We start from the raw sequence: 22,628 nt of genomic DNA on the forward strand, positions 1-22,628 counted from the left end.
ACATCCTTACATTTAATCCTTCCAACAACTTTGTCAGGATGATATTGAGGTCTGAGGAGGTTAAATAATTTGCCTCCAGGGCACAGTTTTAATAAATGTCTTCATCTACATTTGAACCCAAATTTCTTTGCTCTACTGATTGATGTCCCTTGTCAAAGAACACTTTGAGTTTTTTTGCTAGCCAGAGAAGATAGTGGCAAATGGTGTGCTGATGACAAGCTTATTTCTAAAATAACAGCAAAATATGTAATTGATAGTATTGGCAACTAATTTAAGAAATCTGTTACTGATGATGCTTCTAATGTTGTCATTTTCATTCAGATTGACAGCTCAAGGCATAGAGCATCAGTGATGTGTTTTTAATATTAAGATTACCAAATCTGTGAAAGAGCATCTGATATTTATAGTAAATCTCATGTTAAGCAGTGGAAAAAATATATTAAAAAAATGTGCTATACCTTAGATAAAAAATATTTTAATGAAAAACAAAGCGATACTAGTCCACCAGTAGTGCATACAACCTGATAAAAGATTTGATGGCTTTTCGGGCTTTTCAAATTTGAATAAATTGTCTAGTTTAGAGGGATTTTATACATTTGTTTTTAGTCTAATAAGAAATAGGAAGATCAAAAGATACCTCTTTAAATCTGATAGAAATTCAACAAGCATCATGTAAAAAATAGATATTTTTACAAATATTGAATTGGTCTCTATCATGTCTTTTCAATGGTAATTTAAAGATGCTCTTCCTATAATACTATATCCTGTATTGGATAAAGTATAAAAATATACTCAGATGAGTGGAATCTTGTGAAAAAATAAGCCTCTTGATGCAGAATTTGTTTCAGATAACAAAATATATATAATAGTAGTCTAGGTTTTTGAAAATTATTCACTTCTTTCAGGATATTACATAATAATAATTACAGATGTTTTCATGAAAAAATTAGAACATTTCATGTAGGGTGAACTTTGAATATTTTTAATATTATCAACTATATATATTGCAGTACTAGATGTTATATTAGAATACTTTTTTCTTTGGAGTATATACATAATAAGAAAAGGAATGGACAAAACATAAGCTATTAGAATATAAGTTTTTGAACAAAAGCAAGCTATTAAAATAAACTAGACAATTTTAGTTTTATTCAATTTTGAAAAGCCTGAAGAGCCATTAAAATATCAGCTTGTATGCACTATCACTTTTTCATAAAAATATTTTTGATCTAGGTATTGCACATATTTTAGCAATATATTTTTTCCACCGCTTAACATCAGATTTACTATAAATAGGATATTAATTTCAATTCCTGAGAATGTGAAGAAAAGTTCATTTCATTTGATCTAGTATGTATTGGGAGATCATGCGTTACAGTTCTAACTTGATCTCCAGTGTCGGATATATTATAATTGAGAATGGAATATTGGGTATGTAAAACTACTGTCTTATTAAATATTCAGAGGTTGCTATAAGAAAAAAGTGGTAAAACTGATTTTTAAATTCCCACACACAACACTTTAAGTAGAAAACAGACATTGTTGTGTATCTGATGGGCAAATGTTGCATGATGAAAAGGTCAAGAAAAACTATAGACTCTCATGATCATCAGAACTTCTACTTCAGCAGAAAGTTTGTGAACTGGCATGTATTCTTAAATTGATTATGTAATTAAATGTAAATTGAATGCAGTATGGAATCACTGTAAGAACAAGTTTTATTAAGTCCTTCTATGAAAGAAAATGGTATTAAATATGTATCTATAAAGGCTTTAATGAAGGAATCAAATAAAAAGAAAAATGACACAAATTATTAAGAAGAAAAAATAATGGTTCTGTTAATCTGCATAGGTAGTATACTTTTGGATAATAAGAGTATCACATGGAATTATAAGTCCTGCAAAATAGAAACCATAATGAAAGACATAAGAATGACTTCCCTCATTGGAAGCCTGATTTCAGCATAAATATTAGAAAGTGTTTTAAAAAAGTGGGAATGGGGCTAAAGATTGTTAGTATGGTCTTTACATTTAAAATACAAAATTTACAATTTTTTTTTTTTTAAAGAAAGATCAAGGGGCTGGGATTGTGGCTCAGTGGTAGAGTGCTTGCCTAGCACACGTGAGGCACTGGGTTCAAACCTCAGCACCACATACAAATGAAATAAAGATATTACTATCCACCTACAACTAAAAAATAAATATTAAAAAAAATAAAAGGAAGATCAAGAACCATTTCAGTCCTTACTTTGTACACTTTGAAAATAGACTCATGATAGTTAAGAGAAATATGGTTATCATTCTTGTATTGGCCAAATTTTATGTCTCTTGGGAGATAGAAGTAAAAATTTGAGATTGTAGGAAATCTGAAATCATTTTGCAACAGGTTATTACTTATATAAAATAGACTTTAATGGCCTTGAATGTATATGATTGAAAAAAATTAAAAAATGGTTTAAAATATTAAGATTTGATGATATAAAGTAAAACAAGGTTAGTAAAAACTGTAGAACTGGGGCTGGGGTGGTAGTTCAGCGGTAGAGTGCTCGCCTAGCATGTATGAGGCACTGGGTTCGATCCTCAGCACCACATAAAAACAAACTAATGTATCCACCTAAAACTAAAGATACATAAATAAATAAATATTTTTAAAAAACTGGAGAAGTTACTTTAAGAACAGTAATTTGAATATAGAATTTTGTAATGAAAGTCACATTTCTGAAGTAGATCAGTGAACTGTGTGTGGTAAGGAATTTTAAGATTGACAGTTAAACCCAAAAGTTGTATTTTGGCCCTTCATGCAAGCTCCCAATGTATTTAATTAATAATAAAAATGGATGAATTAAAATGTCAGGGTTAATATCTGAAATAGATATTTAAAAGATGTAATCTGTTATAAAATGAAATAAATGTGTAATGTGTACCACAGCTAGTAAGTAATAGGCAAAGGAAAACAAAAAATAATATTAACTTGTAGAATATTAGATGATAATGTAATTGTCTGTTACTGTGTTCAAGTCTTTCATCCCTTTCAAAGAATATGATTGACCAAAATTCTATAATTTCTGTCATCAAAAAATACTTGATAAGATACAAACACACTAAAAGGTTAAGATTTTTCATGCACCTATAAGAGGAAAACAATACAGTTTTATTAGTTTATATTCCATAGAAAGTCATTAAGAGAACTAAACAATGTATTATGTAATGCCAAAAGCTTAATAAAGCAAAGTGAAATCACCATAATGGCAGAATTTAATATGACCAGAATGCTACTGGTTTATTTTTATCCTTTAAAAATAGGAAAAGAAAATATATGAGACATCCAATAATAAATTAAGTATCACTGGAGGTATTATAAAGAAACTGAAAATAAGTCAGTTACCAGAAAGTTTTCACAGGTCTCGATGGAGCTAGGTATATAAGGGAAAAGGGCAGGGACTGTGTTCCTCCATCCACATTTCAGCTTGTGCATTTCAGCTTTCATCTGCTCCACATACCAGGCTTCCAAGAAACACAGCATTACTAACAGGCCTTGAAGATAACTAATTGTGCTACAGTAATTAATGTAAAATTTACAGGAAAAAATTCTGAGTGACTTGAATGGTATTATAATAAACCTTTTTTTTCCAATTATATAAGAATATATTTAAAGCATTTCATGTGTGGTGACTTAGTAAATATAAAAAAATTCTTATTTATATAGTCTTGGAATCCATTGCTGGAAATAAAATACAGAGATCATCTTGCTTGTTCTGTTCTTCCTGTTTTTCACCTACATGCTCTCTCCAGTTTCCGCATAAGCAAGTATACTCCTTTGAAGTCCCCCTTCCTGTTGAAGCCCGTTTTCCTTTCTGCACTTTTTACCAAAGTTGTGCATTGTGGATTTCTTCTCTGCGACACTTTTGCCTCTATTTTATCTCTAGGCATTTACTGTTTTGTATTATAATTATGCAGTTGTCTATTATTTTAGCACTTTGTTGTGTGTGTATATTTCTATGAATTTTCACATGCTGCAAACACAATTAGGATTTAGAACAGATGCATCACCTCTGAAGTCCTCATGCTCTCCTTTTGTGGTCACACCCTCCCTTTATTTCTAACTGCTGATCTGTGTTCCGCAATACAATTTTATCTTTTTGAGAATGTACAGGATTTCTATAAATGGAATCATAGGGAATGTAACTTTTCAAGATTAGACTTGTTCTTTTTATTGTCAAGTTGTATGGATGTATCATGGTTTGTTGTTCTGCCATTTTAATGGCTGAGTACATTTGGGTATTGTGATATTTGGATAGTATAATTCCTTCAACTTTGTTCTTCCTCAAAATTGTTTAGATATTCACATATCTTTACTTTTTCATGTACATTTTAGGATCAATTTATCTATATTGATAGAAAAAATTTCTGGGATTGTGTTTGGCATTGATTTGAATTTATAGATGAATTTGTGAACCAGCATTTTTACTAGAAGGAGTCTTCTAATTTGTGAATATAGTATGTGTCATCTTAGATTTTCTTTGATTTCTTTCATAAGCTTTTTTTATTGTTTAGTATATTAGGCCTGTACATGTATTGTTGGATTTGTTGGACATGTTTTCCTTTTTAATTTTGATGCTATTGAAATATTACTTTTGTAATTACTTCATTTTTTAGTATATAAAAATATGATTCAATTTTATTTGTCTAACTTATATCTCATGATCTTGATAAGTGCTTACTCGTGAACTATTTTGGAGGGGCAGATTTTGGTTGATTTTCTTTGTAGATAATCATGTCATCTGAAATTTGGCACCTGTTCCTTCTTCTTTCCCTTCCTCTCTTTTTTCCTCCCTTCCTCTTCTCTTTCCCTTCCTCTGCCTTTCTGTTCTTCCCTCTGCAGTCTGTCCCTCTCTTCTTGATTAACTGCCTTGGCAAAAGTGAACATCTTTGACTTTTTCTGAGTTTCAAAGGAAAAGCATTCAGTCCTTACCACTTGTGATGTCAGTTGTACCTTTTTTTTTTTTTTTTTTTTGTAGATGTTCTTTATCAAGTTGTGGAAGTTTCTCTGAAGTGTATTGAGAGTTTCAATCTTGATTATTGAATTTTGTCAATTGAGTTTTCTACATCAGTTGATACAATCATGTGATTTGTCCCTTTGAGACTATTAATGTAGTGGATGATACTGATGGATTTTTGAATATTGAAGAATCCTTGTATTCCTCAAATCAACCCAACTTCATCTTGGTGTATTATTATTTTTTATATATTTCTGGATTTGTTTGGGTTTTTGGTAGTGCTTAAATTGAACCCAGGGGTGCTTTACCACTGAGCTACATCCCCACTCACTTTAATATTTTATTTTGAGATGTTTTGAATTTAATATGTATTAACTTTTGATCTTTATGCCTCAGCGGCACCAAGCCCAGCTGATTTGTGTTTTGTTGAGGATTTTTCTATCTATAGTGTTATTGGTCTGTGGTTTTCTTTGTTTTTCATACCATCTTTGTCTGGTTTTGGTATTAGAGTAATGGTGGCCTCAGACAATGAGGTATGAGGTATTCTCTTTTGCTTTCTAGAAGTTAATATATAGAATTAACATTACTCCTTTTTAATTTTTTTTTGTTTGTTTAATTCTACAGTGGAGCCAGGTGGGCTTAGATAACTCTCTCAAAGTGGGGTTTGAGATTTTTTTAAACCATGATTCTCTTTGTTTAATGGTTGTTGGATTAACATGGTCATTTGTGTTCATCTTAGATAACTTTTAGTAGTTTGTAGATTTTTAAAGATGGGCTCCATTCTTGAATTGTCACATGTGTAAGAAGAGCTGTTCTTAGTATTTTTGTGCTCTACTGTTTTGTGTGTGTGGCACTGGGGATTGTACCCAGAGCCTCATGCATGCTAGGCAGGTATTCTGCCAGCCCTCCAGCCCCGTGTGCTATACTTTTAATGTCAGTCTTTTTTTTTTATATATTTATTTTTGGGTTGTAGTTGGACACAATACCTTTTTATATTTGTTTGTTTTTATGTGATGCTGAGGATTGAGCCCGGGTCCTTGCACGGGCTAGGCAAATGCTCTGCCACTGAGCCACAAGCCCAGCCCTAGTGTCAATCATTTTTATAGTGCTGTTTCCTCTTTTTTTTTCCCCCTGATGTTGGACATTTTAATTTTTCTTTCTTTTTGTCAGTCTTGGTACAAATTTATTTTATTGACCATGTCAAAGAAATAGAACTTGGTTTCATCAATTTACTCTGTTGTTTTTCTGTTTCCAATTTCATTGGTTTTTGCTTATTTTCTTCCTGTAAGCCCTGCTTTGGCTGCATTCCACAAATTTTTATGTTATAGTTGTTTTGTGTGTTATGTTTGTATTCATCAAAAATCAAACCAATTCATGTTTTCATTTTTGCTTCCACTTTCAAATACATTTTAAACCGAAGAGATACATATATTGATTACGTTTTCCAGATGTATTCCACATTTTCTCTTATTTTATTCCCAATAGCATACAGTTTCCTTGTATAATATTCCTATTCTCTCAATGTCTTCCTTTTCTTTTTTTAGGGCATTTTTGGTGGGTATGAGGTTGAATTTTTTTTTTTCCTGGCACTTCCCACTTTGTAATTTCTGATGAGCAATCTGCAGTCATTTGAGTCATTGTCCTCTGTAGATAATGTACTGTTTTGCTCTAGCTTCTTTCATGATTTCTCTTGGTTTTTTGCTCTCAGCAATGTAACTGTGATGTATCTGGGCAATGATTTTCTGTGTTTACTCTTTTGGAGAAATTTTCTGAAATTTTTGAGTCTGTAGGTTTATGTGTACATAAAACTTGGGATGATTTTCCATCAAGTAATTTTTCAGTATCACTTCTCTTCTCTGTGACTCCAAATGTTAGATGTTTTATTATTGCCTTCAAGTTTCTAAGGCTCTCCCTGTTCAGTTTTTTCCATATTTTTTCTCTCTCTTCAGGTTGGATAATTTCTATTGACCTGTCACCAAGTTTAGTGACTTTTTCATGTGTCATCTCCATAAGTGTATTGAACCCACTTTGGAACTAAAGACAGATTTTTGGTTATATACTTTCCACTTCCAAAAGTGTCATTTGATTCTTCCTTGTATTTTTTGTGTCTTTGCTGCTTGTTCTATCCTTTCATTCATTTTATCTTAGTAGAACATTTTTATAGTAGCTGTTTTTAAAGTCTTTGTCAGATTGTTTCAACATCTCTGTCATTTTGGCCTTGGTAGTCTGTTGATTTTATTCTCATGGGCTTTTTTGTTGTTGTTGTTCTTATACCTAGTGCTTTTTGGCTACATCATGGATATGTTGAATATTATGTTAGCAGATTTGGTTCTTGTTTATTTCTAACATCGAATATCAATATTTTCTCTTAGCAGGCAGTTGTCCTGGGTATATTCAGGACTCAAGTTCTGACAGATCTTTCATAATTTGAAAGATGATGTTGGTTCAGTTTTCAATAGCAAAAGTGTTACTCAAGTTGGTCCCTTGTGTGTTCCACTTAGTGACCAGATTGGAACTTGGCCAGTGGCCTATCCTGTAGTTGACTCTTTGAAATTCACATGCTGTTTAGTGTTAGCTTCACTTGTGCACAGCATGAGAGTGAGCTCAGGAGTTCAACACAACTTTTTGTGGTCACTCTCCTGAGTCCTTCTCCCTTTATGTTCTCCTTGGTACTTAGTGGATCTCAGGGCTCTCCTTTTCAGGTTCTGTTACTAGAAAGCTGGGCCTTTTTATATCTTGTCCTGTGTACCTGTATCTGGGGCAAGTGGTAAAAAGGTATAGAGAAAAAAAGAAATTGGATCACCCTCCTTTGGGGGGTCCTAGCTTATCTAAATGGAAAGGAAGGTTCTCTTCCTTCAGTTTTGAGTCTCTGGGTCCCTGTATCACCACATAATTGCTCAGGCACTATAATGGGAGTGAACTAAGGAAAAATGGAAAACAGAAATTTCCATGCTCTCTGCATGTTTTAAGACTCATTTCTTACTCTTCCTCCCTCTTCCAACCTTAATAAGAGGGCTTTTCCTGAAGATCTATTTGCAGTGATGCCAACTTCTAAGTTTTGGTGTTCTTTGAATTCCAACTGACAGATACCAGAGGGAAAATAAATGGAACATCTGCTGCAGATTGCTACTTAAATTCTGACCTTTTTTCACATTGAACCTTCTATCATATATTATTTTTAATTAGGGGACTATTATTTAGAGCAGTTTTAGGTTTACAGGAAATTGAGCAGTTAAAACTGAATACCTGTACATGACCCCTCCCCTCGCCCCACTCCATTGTCAGTTTATCTTATGAGGAGAATATTGAATTAGTGTGATATATTTATTACAGTATTAATGAACTAATATAAATACGTTATTTCTCACAAAGGTACATAATTTAGTGTTCACTTCTTTTATTGTATAGTTTTATGAGTTTGTGCAAATGTATAATGTCATGTACCACCATTACAGTATCATATGCAAGTAGTTTTACTGCTCTGCAATTGCCTGGGCTCCACCTTTTAGTCTTCTTCTCCCTGCCTATTAACCCTTGATGAGGATTGGGAGTGTAGCTCAATGGTAGAGCACTTGCCCAGCATACACCAAGCCCTGGGTTCTATCCCCAGTACTAGGGGAAATAGGGGAATCTGGTAAGCACTAATTTTTTTTTCTGTCTTTTATGGTTTTGCCTTTTTCAAAGTGGCATATAATTGGAATCAAACAGTATAACCTTTTCAGACAGGCTTTTTTTCACTGTGCAGTAAGCATTTAAAGTTCTTCCTTGTTGTTTTATGGTTGGTAGAGCATTTCTTTTTATTGTTAAATAGTATTCCATTACATAGATATACCACAGTTTATCCACTCACCCGAATATCTGGGTTGTTTCCAGTTTTTGTCAGTTGTAAGTAAATCAGACATAAATATTCATGTGCAGATTTTTATGTGGCAATATTTTAGCCAATTTGGATATATACTTAACTCCAGGATCGTATAGTAAGACAGTTCAGCTTTGTACAAAACTGCTAAACTCCTTCCTAAGTGGCTATACCATTTTATATTCCCTGCAGCAACAAATGTGAGTTTCTCTTGCTCCAAATCCTCCTGCCATCTTTTGTCATTGTCAGTGCTTTAGATTTCAGCATTCTCACAGATGGATGGTTTTATCTCATTGTTGTAATTTGTGAATTTCTGTTGATTTGATTTTGAGCATCTTTCTTATTTATTTGACATCTTTATATCTTTGGGGAAGTATATTAAATCTTTTCCCTATTTTTTAAATGAGTTTATTTTCAATTGTTGAGTTATAAGAGAACTTTGTATATTTTTGATATGCCTTTTATCAGACATGTGTTTTCTAGATATTTTCATGAAGATTGTGATTTCTTTTTTTAAATAGTATCTTTCATGGCAGGAATTTTTAATATCAGTGAAGTACAATTTATCAATTTTTCTTATATAGATTATATTTTTGTTATTATATATATATAAATTACCCTCCATCACCTAAATTTTCACCTGTGTTATCCTCTAGATGTTTTATAGTTTTGCACTTTACATTTAGATCTGTTATTTACTTCAAGTTAATTTTTTTGTAAAGTTAGCATCTCTCTCTCTCTCTCTCTCTCTCTCTCTCTCTCTCTCTATATATATATATATATATATATATATATATATATATATATATATATTTTCTTTCTTTTATTTTTTTGGCATCTGGATGTCCAGTTCTAATATTTTATTGAGGATTGTTGTATCAATATTTATTAGAGATATTGATATAGAGTTTTCCTTTCTTGCAATATCTTTAGATGCTTTGGTATTTGGGTGATGCTGGTTTCACAGAATAAGGAAATGTTCTTTTTGCATCTGTTTTCTCAGAAAAATTGTAAAGAAATGGTGTCATTTCTTATTAAAATGTTTCAACATTTAAATTGAATTTTACAACCTGTTTAGGTCTGATGCTTTCTATTTTAGAAGATTATTATTGATTTGGTTTCTTTAATAAATATGTCGCTACTTAAATAATTTCTCCTTGTGTGGATTTTGTTAGATTTTGTTATTCAAGGAATTGGTACATTTCACATAAATGTCAAGTTTGTGAGCACCGATTGTCATACACAGTTTTTCCATTTTATTCTCTTAATATCCAAGATTGATAGCAGTGGTCCTTAAGTAATTTCTGATATTAGTACAATGCATCTTCTTCATTTTGTCTTGGTCAGCCTTGCTTAGATATTTAAAGTTTTGATCTTTTCAAAGAACTGGCTTTTGATTTTTTTTTTTTTTTTTTGCATTACTTTTCTCTTTTCAATATAATTAATTTTTACATGGAAATTTTAATTTCTTTTGTTTCCTTCTCATATTGTTCTTTAGGTTCTCAAAGAATAAGCTTAGATGATTGATTTTAGCTCTTCTACTCTAATATTTATGTTCAGTGCTATCAATTTCCATGTAAGCATTGCTTATGCAGCATTCCACAAATTGTGTGTTTATTTGTGTGTGTGTTTGAGATGGTCTCAAACTCCTAGGTTCAAGTGATCCTCCTGGCTCAGCCTCCTGAGTAGCAGGAATTAAAGGCAGATGCTATCATATTGAGCAAAATTGAACTAACTTACTTTCTTTTGTTGCTAGGTATTAAACTCAAGTCCTCAGACATGTTAAGCATGCATGATATCACTGAGATATGCCCCCAGCCCTATCCCATAAATTTTGAAAAATTGCATTTTCATTTCATTTAGTTTAAAGCATTTTAAATTTTTCCTTGGGGTTTTTATTTTGGAGTCCATTTGTTATTTAGAAATGTATTATTTAAATATTTTGGGGTTTTTCTGTCTGACTTTGAGCTATTTATTGGTTTTTAGTTTATTTTTATTGTCATCTGAGAACATATTTTGTGTCATTTCTATTCTCTTAAACTTGTTAAGATGTATTTTTTGTCACAGAATATTCTGTTTTGGTGAACATACAATGTGAACTTGGTAAGAATCTGTATTCTGCTGTTGTTGGATATAGTATTCTATAAATGTCAGTTAAATTTATTGATTGATGGCGTGCTGTCAGTTCAACTATGTTCTTACTGATTTTCTGCCTGCTGGCTCTGTCAATTTACAGATAGAGGGGTGTTTAAGTCTCCAACTATAACAATGGATTTGTCTTTTTCTACTTGCAGTTTTCTTAGTTTTTGCTTCATGTATTTTAATGTTCTTTGGTAGTACCTATATATTAAGGATTATTAAATCTTCTCTTAAGATTTGACTTCTTTATCATTGTATAATGTCTCTCTTTATCCCTGATTATTTTCCAAGTTCTAATATCTGCTTTGTTTGAAATTAATATGGCTACTCCAATTCTTTTGATTTGTTAGCATGGTATGTCTTTATCCTTTACCTTAATCTATCTGTGCATTTGTTTTTAAAATGAGTTTCATGAAGCTAGATCTTGTTTGTTTGTCTTTGTTTTTATTTTTGTAACAACATATAGTTGGGTCTTGAGTCTTCTTCTTATCTACTCTGCCAATCTCTGTCTTTTAATTGGCATATTTAGACCATTCACATTTAAAGTGATTATTTATATATTTAGATTCATATATTCTATATTTGGTACTGTTTTCTGGTTGTTCTTTGTTTTAAAAAATTCTTTCCTTTTTTGCCTTCTCTAATTTTAATTAAGCATTTTATATGATTTTATTTTCTCTCCTTTTTTGGTATATCAATTATTTTCTCTCCTTTCTTGGCATATCAATTATGCTTCTTTAAAAAACTTTTAGTGGTTTCTCTAGAGTTTGCAGTATATATTTTTACCTAATCTAAGTCTACTTTCTCATAACAATATACAATTTCCCAATTAGTGCAGATACCCAATTATACCTTTTCTCTTCCTCTGCCTAAATCTATTTCACTTCCTATAAGTTATTATAATTGCTATTATTATTTGGAACACTTTACAAACTAAAATAAGAAAAATATTTTAAAATTTTATATTCATTTATTCCTTCTCTAGCATGGTTTGTTTATTTATGTAGATTTGAATATCTGACCTATAATATATTAGTCAAATTTGCATCACTATAACCAAAATATCTGACAAGAACAACTTAGGAGGAAAGATTTATTTTGGCTCGTGGTTTCAGAGGATTCAATCCATAGTTGGTTGGCTCCAAGGAGGAAACATCGTGGTGGAGGAAAGCTGCTCAGTTCTTGGCAGGTAGGAAGCAAAGAGAGAAGGAAAGTGGGGAGCCTGAGAGAAGATAAACTCTTCTAGGGCATGCCCACAGGGACCTCTTTCCTCCAGTAGATCCCACCTTCTTGTCCATTCAGTCCTCATGATCTAATCACTGCCTAAAAGCCCCACCTTGCTGCACTGGGGACCATGCTTTCAACACAGGAGCTTTTGGGCGACATTCCAGATCCAAACCACAATACCTAATATTATTTTCCTTTCTGAAGAACTTAACATTTCTTGCAAGGTAGATTGGCTGTTGATGTGGTGCAAGGTGTGGGAGAATTGAAGGCATTTTATAAACTCAGAATAAGAGCTTATCTCTTACTTAGTCTATGACCCTAGGATGTGATGTTTACCAGTGTTTATCAACTCCCTCTCCCCCATTTAGGTGAGATGAGAAGGCTAGAGATGGTTAGAGTTAGTTAATTCCCTTATCTCGTGTTGATTAGGCTCTGGCAAGGTAATTTCCCCTTTGCCTACTGGAAACCAGACTGGCTCTGATCTTCACTTTGAGAGCCTGGTGGGGCTCCTGGATATAAACTCTGTCCCAGTAAGCTGTTATTCTCTGTATTCATTTGTTTTCCCCTAGTTGTTAGATGTTGGTTTGTCTGTAATCTTAATTCTCTGATGGATCCAGGAAATACAGTTTTTCTTTTCTTGTGAAAGCAGGAATGAGGAACTTTAAGCTCTTTTATCAACAGTGGAAACCTCAATTTACTTCTTTTTAAAATTTATTTTTTATTTGTTCTTTTTAGACAGTAGACTATATTTTGACATATTTATACAAACATGGAATGTTTCTTTTTAAAAAATTTGTTACATATGACAGCAGAATGCATTACAATTCATATTATACCTATAGAGCACAATTTTTCATATCTCTGGTTGTACACAAAGTAGAGTCACACCATTTATGACTTCATACACATGTACTTAGGGTGATGATGTCTATCTCATTCCACTATCAATTATGGGCTGGGGTTGTGGCTCAGCAGTAGAGCGCTCGCCTAGGGTGTGTGAGGCCCTGGGTTCAATCTTCAGCACCACGTTAAAAAAAAAAAAGTAAATAGAATAAAGATATTGTTTCCAATATCTGTATTCTCTGACCATAATGAATGGTTTATTAGGCAAAAGAGAAATCACAATAGAAATTAGACAATATATGGGAATAAGTAATAGTAAAAATATATCTAAACTAATTAAGGTAGTTAAAATGCTTATTACTTGTCTTCCTTAGCTAGCATGTAAACTTCACAAAGACAGACATATTATGCTTTATTAAGATGTATCCCAAGCACCTAGGTACGGATGTCTAGTTAGGCATCCATTAAATATTTGTAAATAAATTAATGAATGCAAATTAGAAATTTAAAGCATTAAACATCATTTTAAGAAAACTGAAAAATAAGTTCAGTAGCAAATCTTAATAACTTAAAAATGGAAGATATGAACAGAAATTAATTAAAATCAAAACCAAAAAGCTAAAAAGGCCTAAAGAAATAATCTCCCAGTAGAAATGAGCACATCTAGTGCTAGAAATGTGGTTTCTAAATACCATTTCCAATAAAATGAAGGAGAGCTACTTGGAGAAATGGCTGATTCCATGTTGGGCAAGAAAAATATACACATAAAATACATGAAATACATAGTGATAGTAATGTACTTTAACCCATAGAAAAATAAATATCCATTAACCTCAATGATGTAAATAACTGACCAAATGAATAGGACAGATAAAACAGTTCTACCCTGCAGTTGAAATTCAATTAATGAATGTAGGAGTAATGATAAAAATAGAAATCACTTTGGGTACACACCACAATAATAACTGTGGCAAGCAAAAGTCATTAATGGATGCTAAAACAAATAATACTTTCAGCTATAATTTTCAGCTATGTACATGACTCAATTGAAGTGAAGACAAACAGACATCTAGGATTGACTTTGTCAGTGTTCAAGCAATGACAGCTATGTTATAACTGCTGTGTGGTCAACACCAACTATATAGTCTCATCAGTTATCAGAGGTATTCATGCATCAGAGGTGTTAAAGTGTGCAAAAATGTGTGACTAAAGATAGACTTACCCAGGTATTATCATTATGTGTTTTTGATAAATTTCTCTCTATTTCAATTTTTAACCCTTAATTTTCTGTTTACTAAGTTGTCTAGGTATACTTTTTTCTCTACCGGTTTTGAAGTTTTGACCTTTATTTCTGTTATTTTAATGGTTACCCTTCAAAATTCAGTGTACTTGCTGGCATTAACCATGAATCTAATCAGTATCTCTGCTTTTCTGGATAATAAAAGGATATTATGGGACTTTGATACCTTTCTTCCTACATTGTACATTGTTTTTGTCAATGTTTCCAGTCTGCTTTATCTGAAGTTGCAGTTTTTCATTGGTATGCAAGTAGCTGACTAATGTCCGATTTCTCCCCTAGACTGCAAAAGTAGATGTCATGATTGTTGTTGTCATTATTTAATTTTACTAGCTTGAATGGGGCTTGGCTTATAGTAGAAAATAAATATTCCCTTAATTAACTGACTGATTATTCTCATGTAAAGAGCGTTCCCTGGTAACTGGAACAACCTGTTTGTTCATATGAAATATACATCTCTGTAAACATTTTAGTCAATTTATCTTAGATTGAGGCTTCCAGTATACCCTGGAAGTTTATTAAGGCTGTGTGCAGCCATCAAATAACGGGTATGGGGATGTTTCAGATATGTGTTAACACGTAGTCATGTTCATGTGAAATAATATGAAAAGAAGATTTCGTTTATAAAGTGATGGGAATGTACTGATTGAAATCAGCCAGAAGTATGACCTTGGACTGGTCTGGTATCTTCTTTTCCAGTGGTGACATGATAAGTTATTTATCTAGCTGAAATCCCCATTTTCCTTTCATACTTTTCTGTTGGACATCAAGATTTATTTGCTGCTGTGGTCACTTGCTTTTAGAAAAAAGGCTGGAGGTTTCTACCACCCTCCTCAAGAAGCAGAGGCATTTGTCTGGAGTGGATACTGTTCTAAGTGGACAAGAGCTGGGAAAGGGCCATTTCTTCTAGGCTTGGGCACCACACCAGTAGAAAAATTCATCATGGAGTGGGACAAAAAGGTTTTCTCAGCCCTTTTCCATAAAGCATCAGGCCTTCTCCCCTCCATTTGCTTTCTTCAGTTTTCTTTTTACATCTGTATAATCCCCTCTTTCAGCTGTTCCCTTAGAACTACTGAACAGGTGAAAATGAAATACCATTACATGAATGAAGATGAGAAGGGAATCTTAACTGATATAAATAAGTTTAGTTTCTTTTTACTATAAAGAAGCTTAGGCTTACAGTTTATATTTAATATCATCTATTACAGTATTGATAACATCAAAACCTTTGGAGGATGGGTAAGAAAACTGAGCATGAGTTCACTGGACTATAATGTACAATTTATATTTTATAAAAATTCTTATTTTTTTGTTTAACATGAGCATTACTAGTTGACAAAATTGTTGATAGATTTAGAAGGAAAAGAAAGAAAAATATTAGTAGGGAACACAGAATTTTAATAAACACACTGAAACTATAGCTTACAGAATGTTATCTAAGTACTGAGTTTCAATACTAGGTCACCTTTTTTTCTTTCTCTTTCTTTAGAACATTATCATAACTAACACTTGACGTGGTGCCTAGCATATTTTGGCTTCGCAGTAAATATTAGCTCATTGATATATGAAGGGATAAATGGATGAAGGGTGGATAAAAGAATGGAAGACAAAATGACTTCTACAATACAAATAAATATACATATAAAATTATAGAGATTTGAAAGCATAATGATCTTTTAATCATGTAGATAATATAGAGGAAAGGATTGATCTATTTGAACACTAGATTTTTCAAAAATAGAAAATACTTTCTGAAATTACAAGTGGAAAAGAATAAAATGAAGACAAATTGAAATAGAAATAAACTTATATTAGATGATACATATTCTTAAATGTGGGAATGCTTTGGTTGCTGAGTCAGAAGCTGATTTTAAAAGACTTTATTCTCATTTTAACCTGATCTATTCTAGGATTTTGTCAGGTTGAAATTTTTTCAAATATCTATTTAAAATGAATCAATTCATTTCTGAATTATCATCGTTTCTCATTTAGTGAAATTGAACCAATCAATGGATTTCACTACATATCATCTATTGAGTTTAATGCTATACATCTAGAAAACATTTCCCCTTATATTTTAGATCTATGTGACTAATGTCATCTTTTTTCCCCATGCTTTAGTATTGTGAATATTAAGAAGTGTGGGTTCTGGTGTCAAGACAGATTTAAATTTCAGTCTCCAATCTGCTCCTCCTTAGTGAGAAAGTTGTTCAACTTCTCAAACCTTCGTAGCACCCTGTGTAAGGCAAAGGTGATACCTAGCACTACCATAGGAGGTTGTTGGGAGGATACAATAAACTAGTATATGTAAGTACATAGCACAGTCTATGGGCTATGTTAGATATTCTGTCACTGGCAACAACAATCATTCATTCATTTATTTATTTTTTCTGCAGCTTTCCCCACAAACAAACCAGACAGAGATGCAAAACATGTTATAAAAGTGGTAAGTATTGCTCTTAAATTTGTGTTTTACACATATTTGACATTTTTCCTCTTTGCTTTATTTTTGTAAAAGTTTCTCATCTTAATTTTTCTTACAATTTACATATCAATAACCTAATGTTATATTTTCACATTATTAACATGCTACTATTGAAGAACCATTGTTATGGAAGACCATCCATCATCCATCATTCTGATGGATGGTATTCTCCAGCAATCTGTCCTCCCTCTTTTTTCCCCTCCTCTGGACATAAGGTCCTTAAAGGCAGGCATAAAGTTTCATTTCTGTATGTGTGCCCCATGCCTACTACAATGAATATAGCCCAGTAGACATTTGGTAAAGGTGTCATGTATGAGTGAACCAGCAGGGTAGTTTCCAGCTGTCCGCTCTGATGTACGTGTAGTTACTCAGTGTGTATGTTATATTTATGTATGCAGCTCTCAGTGCTTTTAGTAAGTGCTTTCCATAAGGCTACTTTCATGTGTAAGACTATATTGGGATAGAAGTACAATATGTTGTTTAAAAATGAGATTCTTCAAGTTTATTTAGTGTTTTCTGAGATTTTTAGTGGAAATCTGGTGCCTGAGTTTTAGAAAAAATGATTCAGGTACTATAATGTATTACATATGTGTACTTACATTTTCACAATTGAAATATCAATTCTATCTCTAGGATAATTTTTCCTAGTAAAATTAATGTTTCTTTTCTTTCATAGGAATATCAAGAAAATGGCCCGTTATTTTCAGAACTTAAATTTTATCAGAGAGCTGCAAAAAAAGACTGTAGTAAGTAAAATTAGCCAAGCAAGCTACTTCCATATATGTACTTGCTAAAGTGAGTGTTAATATTTTGGTCTTTTTCTGGCCTTCTGGAAAATTCTTTTCTGTAAGAAATTTTATTGTAAAGTGATACAGTTAACTGTTATAACATATAAAAGCAAGACAGATGGTATACAAATCTTGATATGGCATACATAATGGGTTATATATTTTAAGTCTAAATTGTTTCTACTACTTAACATAAAATGTTGAGTTGTTGATCAAAGCTACCAAGAGTTCTCTAAGTATAAAAGATAGTAAAATGAAATTATTTTTTTATGAAGAACAATTTGGATAGGAAGGATATACAGAAAAGACATTAAAATAGGCAGTAGACATATATACAAAAGGATTGGTTGTAAAATGGATTAGAATAGGTGTCTGGAAATGATTAAATGTTAAGAAAATATTTGAAACTTCAATGTTGGGAAATTAATTGGAGTTGTATATCATATGCCAGTTAAAGAATTTCAATGTAAAATGAGAATGAGTAGAGAAGAAGGATAAAGCATTTTTAAAACAATATATATCATAGTTAGGCTAAGTAAAACATTAAGGAATTTGATAGGGATAATCACTAGTATGGCTAAAGTTCTTTGCCTTATGCTTAAATAAAGGAATGATATGTCTGGCCTAAATAATTAACTTTGTTTTCCTTAAAAAGCCTGTTAAACATTAAGATTGTAGTCCTTACTAACTGCTTAAACTCTGTCAGAGTGACAAATAAAATCCATTAAACTTGATTGTTTATGGGTAGAGCTGTCTTAAACATGAAACACATATGGTAGAAAAGTGAAAACATGATTAAGCCACCTGATTCTTTAAATCAATTTGATTTTTTTTTGTAAACTAAGTTTAATAGAAAATTTTCTATATTATAGTTTCAGAATAAGATGATTTTTCTGTCCAATTCTTATTGCTTGGAATATCATGGTTTTAGATTTTAAAATACAAGCAATAAGGAGGAAAAAAAAAAAAGCCATGTCAGTACTGAGCCTTTGGAAGTTAACAGGTATAATGTTTAGAAATTTAGTACATAAGAAAATGATTTTTTCATAAATAGAAATGTTTGTGAATATAATACCAATGTATTTTGAAGACTATAAGTTCTTACTATTGATTTAATGTCTATATTTTTTGTATTACACTGATAACATTTTGAACTCATTAGACAGGTATATTTATTTTAAAATTTTTATTTTAAAATAAAAATACTATTTTTGTTAGCTCTGTGAGTCTTAGCATGTACACAAAGATTGAAAATATAATGTGAATAATTTTTCTTGTTAAATTTGTCTTTGCAGTCAAAAAGTGGATAGAACTCAAACAGCTTGATTATTTAGGAATTCCTTTGTTTTATGGAACTGGTCTGACTGAATTCCAGGGGAGAAGGTAAAAGGAAGTTAAAATATTATTATAATCTTTTATACAAGACCAGAGTACTACTTATTCTAATTAGGATCCTAGTCTTGTGATTGTATATGATATGGAGATTCACTGTTGTACATTCATATATGTATATAGGAAAGTTAAGTCAGATTGATTCTACTGTCTTTCCTATTTCTGTCACCTCTCCCTTCCCTTCATTCCCTTTGTCTAATGTACTACTGTTCTTCTCCTTCCTACCTTGTTGTGTGTTAGCATCCACATATCAAAGAGAACATTTGACCTTTGGATTTGGGGGATTGGCTTATTTCACTTGTCTGTAGATCCATCCATTTACTGGTAAAAGTCATAACGCCATTCTTTTTTTACGACTGAGTAATACTCCATTGTATATATATATAGAAACACACTTTATTTATCCATTCATCTGTTGAAGGGCACCTAGGTTGGTTCCATAGTTTAAGCTATTGTGAATTGAGCTGCTATAAACATTTATGTGGCTGGGTCACTGTAGTATGTTGATTTTTAAGTCCTTCAGGTACAAACTGAGGAGTGGGATAACTGGATCAAATGGTGGTTCCATTCCAGGTTTTCAGAGGAATCTCCCTACTGCTTTCCATAGTGGTTGTAAGAATTCACAGTCCCACCAGCAATGTGTGAATGTACCTTTTCTCCCCACATCCTCACCAATCTTTATTGTTACTTGTATTCTTGATAATTGCCATTCTGACTAGAGTGAGATGAAATCTCAGTGTGGTTTTAATTTGCGTTTCTCTAATTGCTAGAGATGTGGAATATTTTTTCATATATTTGTTGATCAGTTTTGTTTCTTCTGTGAAGTGCCTATTCAGTTCCTTTGTCCATTTATTAATTGGGTTATTAAATAACTATTCTTTATGGTATTTACTAGTTATCTGTTGCTGTGTAGCAAAACATAGTTTCTTATAGTAATAAACTTACAATATATTTGTTTCTGTGGGTCAGGAATCTGCAAGTGACTTATCTGAAGGAACTCTCAGGGACTCGCTTGAGAATATAATATAGTCAGCTCTCCGCCAGGCTGCAGTTATATCAAGCATGGATTGAGGAAGTGTCTGCTTCCAAGGTCACTCAAATGCCTTTGGCAGATCCAAGAAGACCTGCTCTTAACTTTAGTCATGTGATTGTTTGCAGGCCTTGCTTCCTGACTTTGTAGATTTCTGCATAAGCTATGTGGGTGTTAAAAAGAAATGGCAGTTGGTTTCCCCTAGAGCAAGTGATTAAAAGGGAAAGAGACCATATGCAAGAGAGTGCATCTACACTGAAATTATGGTCTTTCTATAATCTAACCCTAGAAATGATAGCCTGTTACAGCAGCTGTATTGCCTTTGCTTAAAACAAGTCACCTAGGTTCAAATGATATGAGAGGAGATTCAGTCTCCATCTCTTTAAGAGAGTACAACAAAGAATTTCTAGAAATATCTTTAAAGCCACTCAATATGAAAGTCATCATATATAAATAATTCATTAATAGAAAAAAAGTAAAGCAATGTCATTTGTTATATATTCATTTCATGCCCAGAATTTCATATATCTCATTTTGTCCTTTGAGTAGCCTTTTTAAATAGGTGATATTATTTTTGTTTCACAGATGAGAAAATAGGAACAGATGTCAGCACTTTGTTCAGATTATCTTTAAACATTATAAATAAAAACAAAATGAGGGATTGAGGTTGTGGCTCAGTGGTAGAGAGCTGCCTATCATGTGTGAGGCACTGGGTTCAATTCTCAGCACCACATATAAATTAATAAGTAAATAAGGTCCATCAACACCTAAAAAATATTTTTTAAAAAATGAGAAACAAATGATCATGAAACTAAGTGAAAGACTGCCAATAGGGGACTGAATGGCTTTGTGAAGCATGATACATTCATATTGTGCAATATGCATCCTGTTGAAGAAGTCAGAGCTATACCAGTTGACTTGGAAGGATGTATATGAGATACTGTTTAAATAATTAGTGTAGAGAAAGTTCATGTGATAAGATCACATTTTTATAAAACACAAATCCAAAATGTTCTTCCTGTATGTGTATGTATGCATAGATAGGTGCAGAATGGGGCTAATGTGGGTATGTACACAAAAGGAAGATAAGGGGTGGAATATGCTGAACAGAAAAGAAAACATACAACTGCACTTTAAAAAAAGACATGTTTATGAATATATGGGGAAGCAAATATGATTTTTATAAGGTCAACAAACAAATATAGATAACATTTTATGTATGCACCCATAATTTGTTCAGGGCTATATGGCAAGAAGTTGATGGAATTAAAATGAATTAAACTTAGGACTATCTAATTTAAAAAGACCATTCCCTTTTCATTATCTAAAGGAATATGAATGATTCAGTACAGCATTCTCTTTGACTACAAAACTAACAGCAAAGAAAGTACTGAGAAGTATCTTTTTGCAAAAGACTAACAGGATTGTTAATGTGCATTTATTCTCTAAGGTGCAGATTGCATCATTTTTGGTTCTTAGGTTGGAGGTATTTTTCCTTGTTTCACATTTATTAATAGAGAGCTTCAAGCATTATAATCTCGTGGAGATCTCTTTCTGATGTCTCTTTCTTATAGTTACAGATTTATGGTAATGGAAAGACTAGGAATAGATTTACAGAAGATCTCAGACCAGAACGGTACTTTTAAAAAGTCAACTGTCCTGCACCTGGGTATCAGAATGGTAAGAAAGAATGACTTGTTACAAATACAAATCTTTGCCCTTTGTGGAATTATCAGAAAATGAAGGATTATTGCCCTAGAAATGTCAATTATTGAGAGTAGAGGCTATTTTGGTGAAATTGATAACAATGGGCTCTGTAAATGACAGAATGTGTGCTGTTTGGTCCTGCAAACACAATTAGGTATTGGTGCTATAGTCTTTTTCTCCTTGTAGTTTTGTTTTACATATCAGTACAAGTTTACATTACTTTAAGAATAACCTCTCATTTGTCAGTTGTATTTATAACAATGCAAACTATGGCCAAATATATTATTTTGCATCCTAAATATGATAATATGGGAGGGTGCGTTAAAGTTTTTAGTATGAGTTGGGGATGGTGGCAATAATTAGTTGTGGTGATGAATTATACACACACACACACACACACACACACACACATATATATATATATATATATATATATTTTTTTTTTTTTTTTTTTGCTAAATAAGGAGCAATGAAATCTTTGTAGCACACATGCATACCCTTGTTTATACCATATATTTGTTTTATCTTGTTTGTATTTGGCTTGTTCAAGTCTCATTCTATTTTTTTCATTCATTTATTTGTTTGTTTATACTGAAGATTAAACAGGAGTACTCTACCAATGAGCTGTACCCAAGCCCTTATGTATTATTTTGAGACAGGGTTTTACCAAGTTGCCCAGACTGGTCTCAAACTTGTGATCATCCTGCTTCAACCTCCTAAATAGATGGGATTACAGGTGCGCACCAGTACACCAAGCTATTTTTTCCATTTTACATAGAATGAAATTACTCATGCCAAAATTGGATGTAACAGATAGAACTCACGAATTTCCTGCTAAACCAGTAAATGTTTATCGAGCATTAGG

At 32.3% G+C, this 22,628-nt stretch overlaps 1 protein-coding gene across 2 annotated transcripts in view; it reads left to right on the forward strand.

Annotated features, from left to right (window-relative positions):
* Positions 1-22,628, forward strand: part of Vrk2 (VRK serine/threonine kinase 2) — a 102,969-nt gene that overhangs the window by 11,822 nt on the left and 68,519 nt on the right. For both annotated transcript variants that reach the window (XM_027934458.2, XM_027934459.2), the window contains exons 3-6: positions 16,758-16,807; positions 17,523-17,592; positions 18,930-19,017; positions 21,631-21,736. In XM_027934458.2, the coding sequence (XP_027790259.1) occupies positions 16,758-16,807; positions 17,523-17,592; positions 18,930-19,017; positions 21,631-21,736 (314 nt within the window). The remainder of the gene's footprint in view (positions 1-16,757; positions 16,808-17,522; positions 17,593-18,929; positions 19,018-21,630; positions 21,737-22,628) is intronic.

This window comes from Marmota flaviventris, chromosome 14 (genome assembly GCF_047511675.1).
Source record: "Marmota flaviventris isolate mMarFla1 chromosome 14, mMarFla1.hap1, whole genome shotgun sequence".
Taxonomy (NCBI): Eukaryota; Metazoa; Chordata; class Mammalia; order Rodentia; family Sciuridae; genus Marmota; species Marmota flaviventris.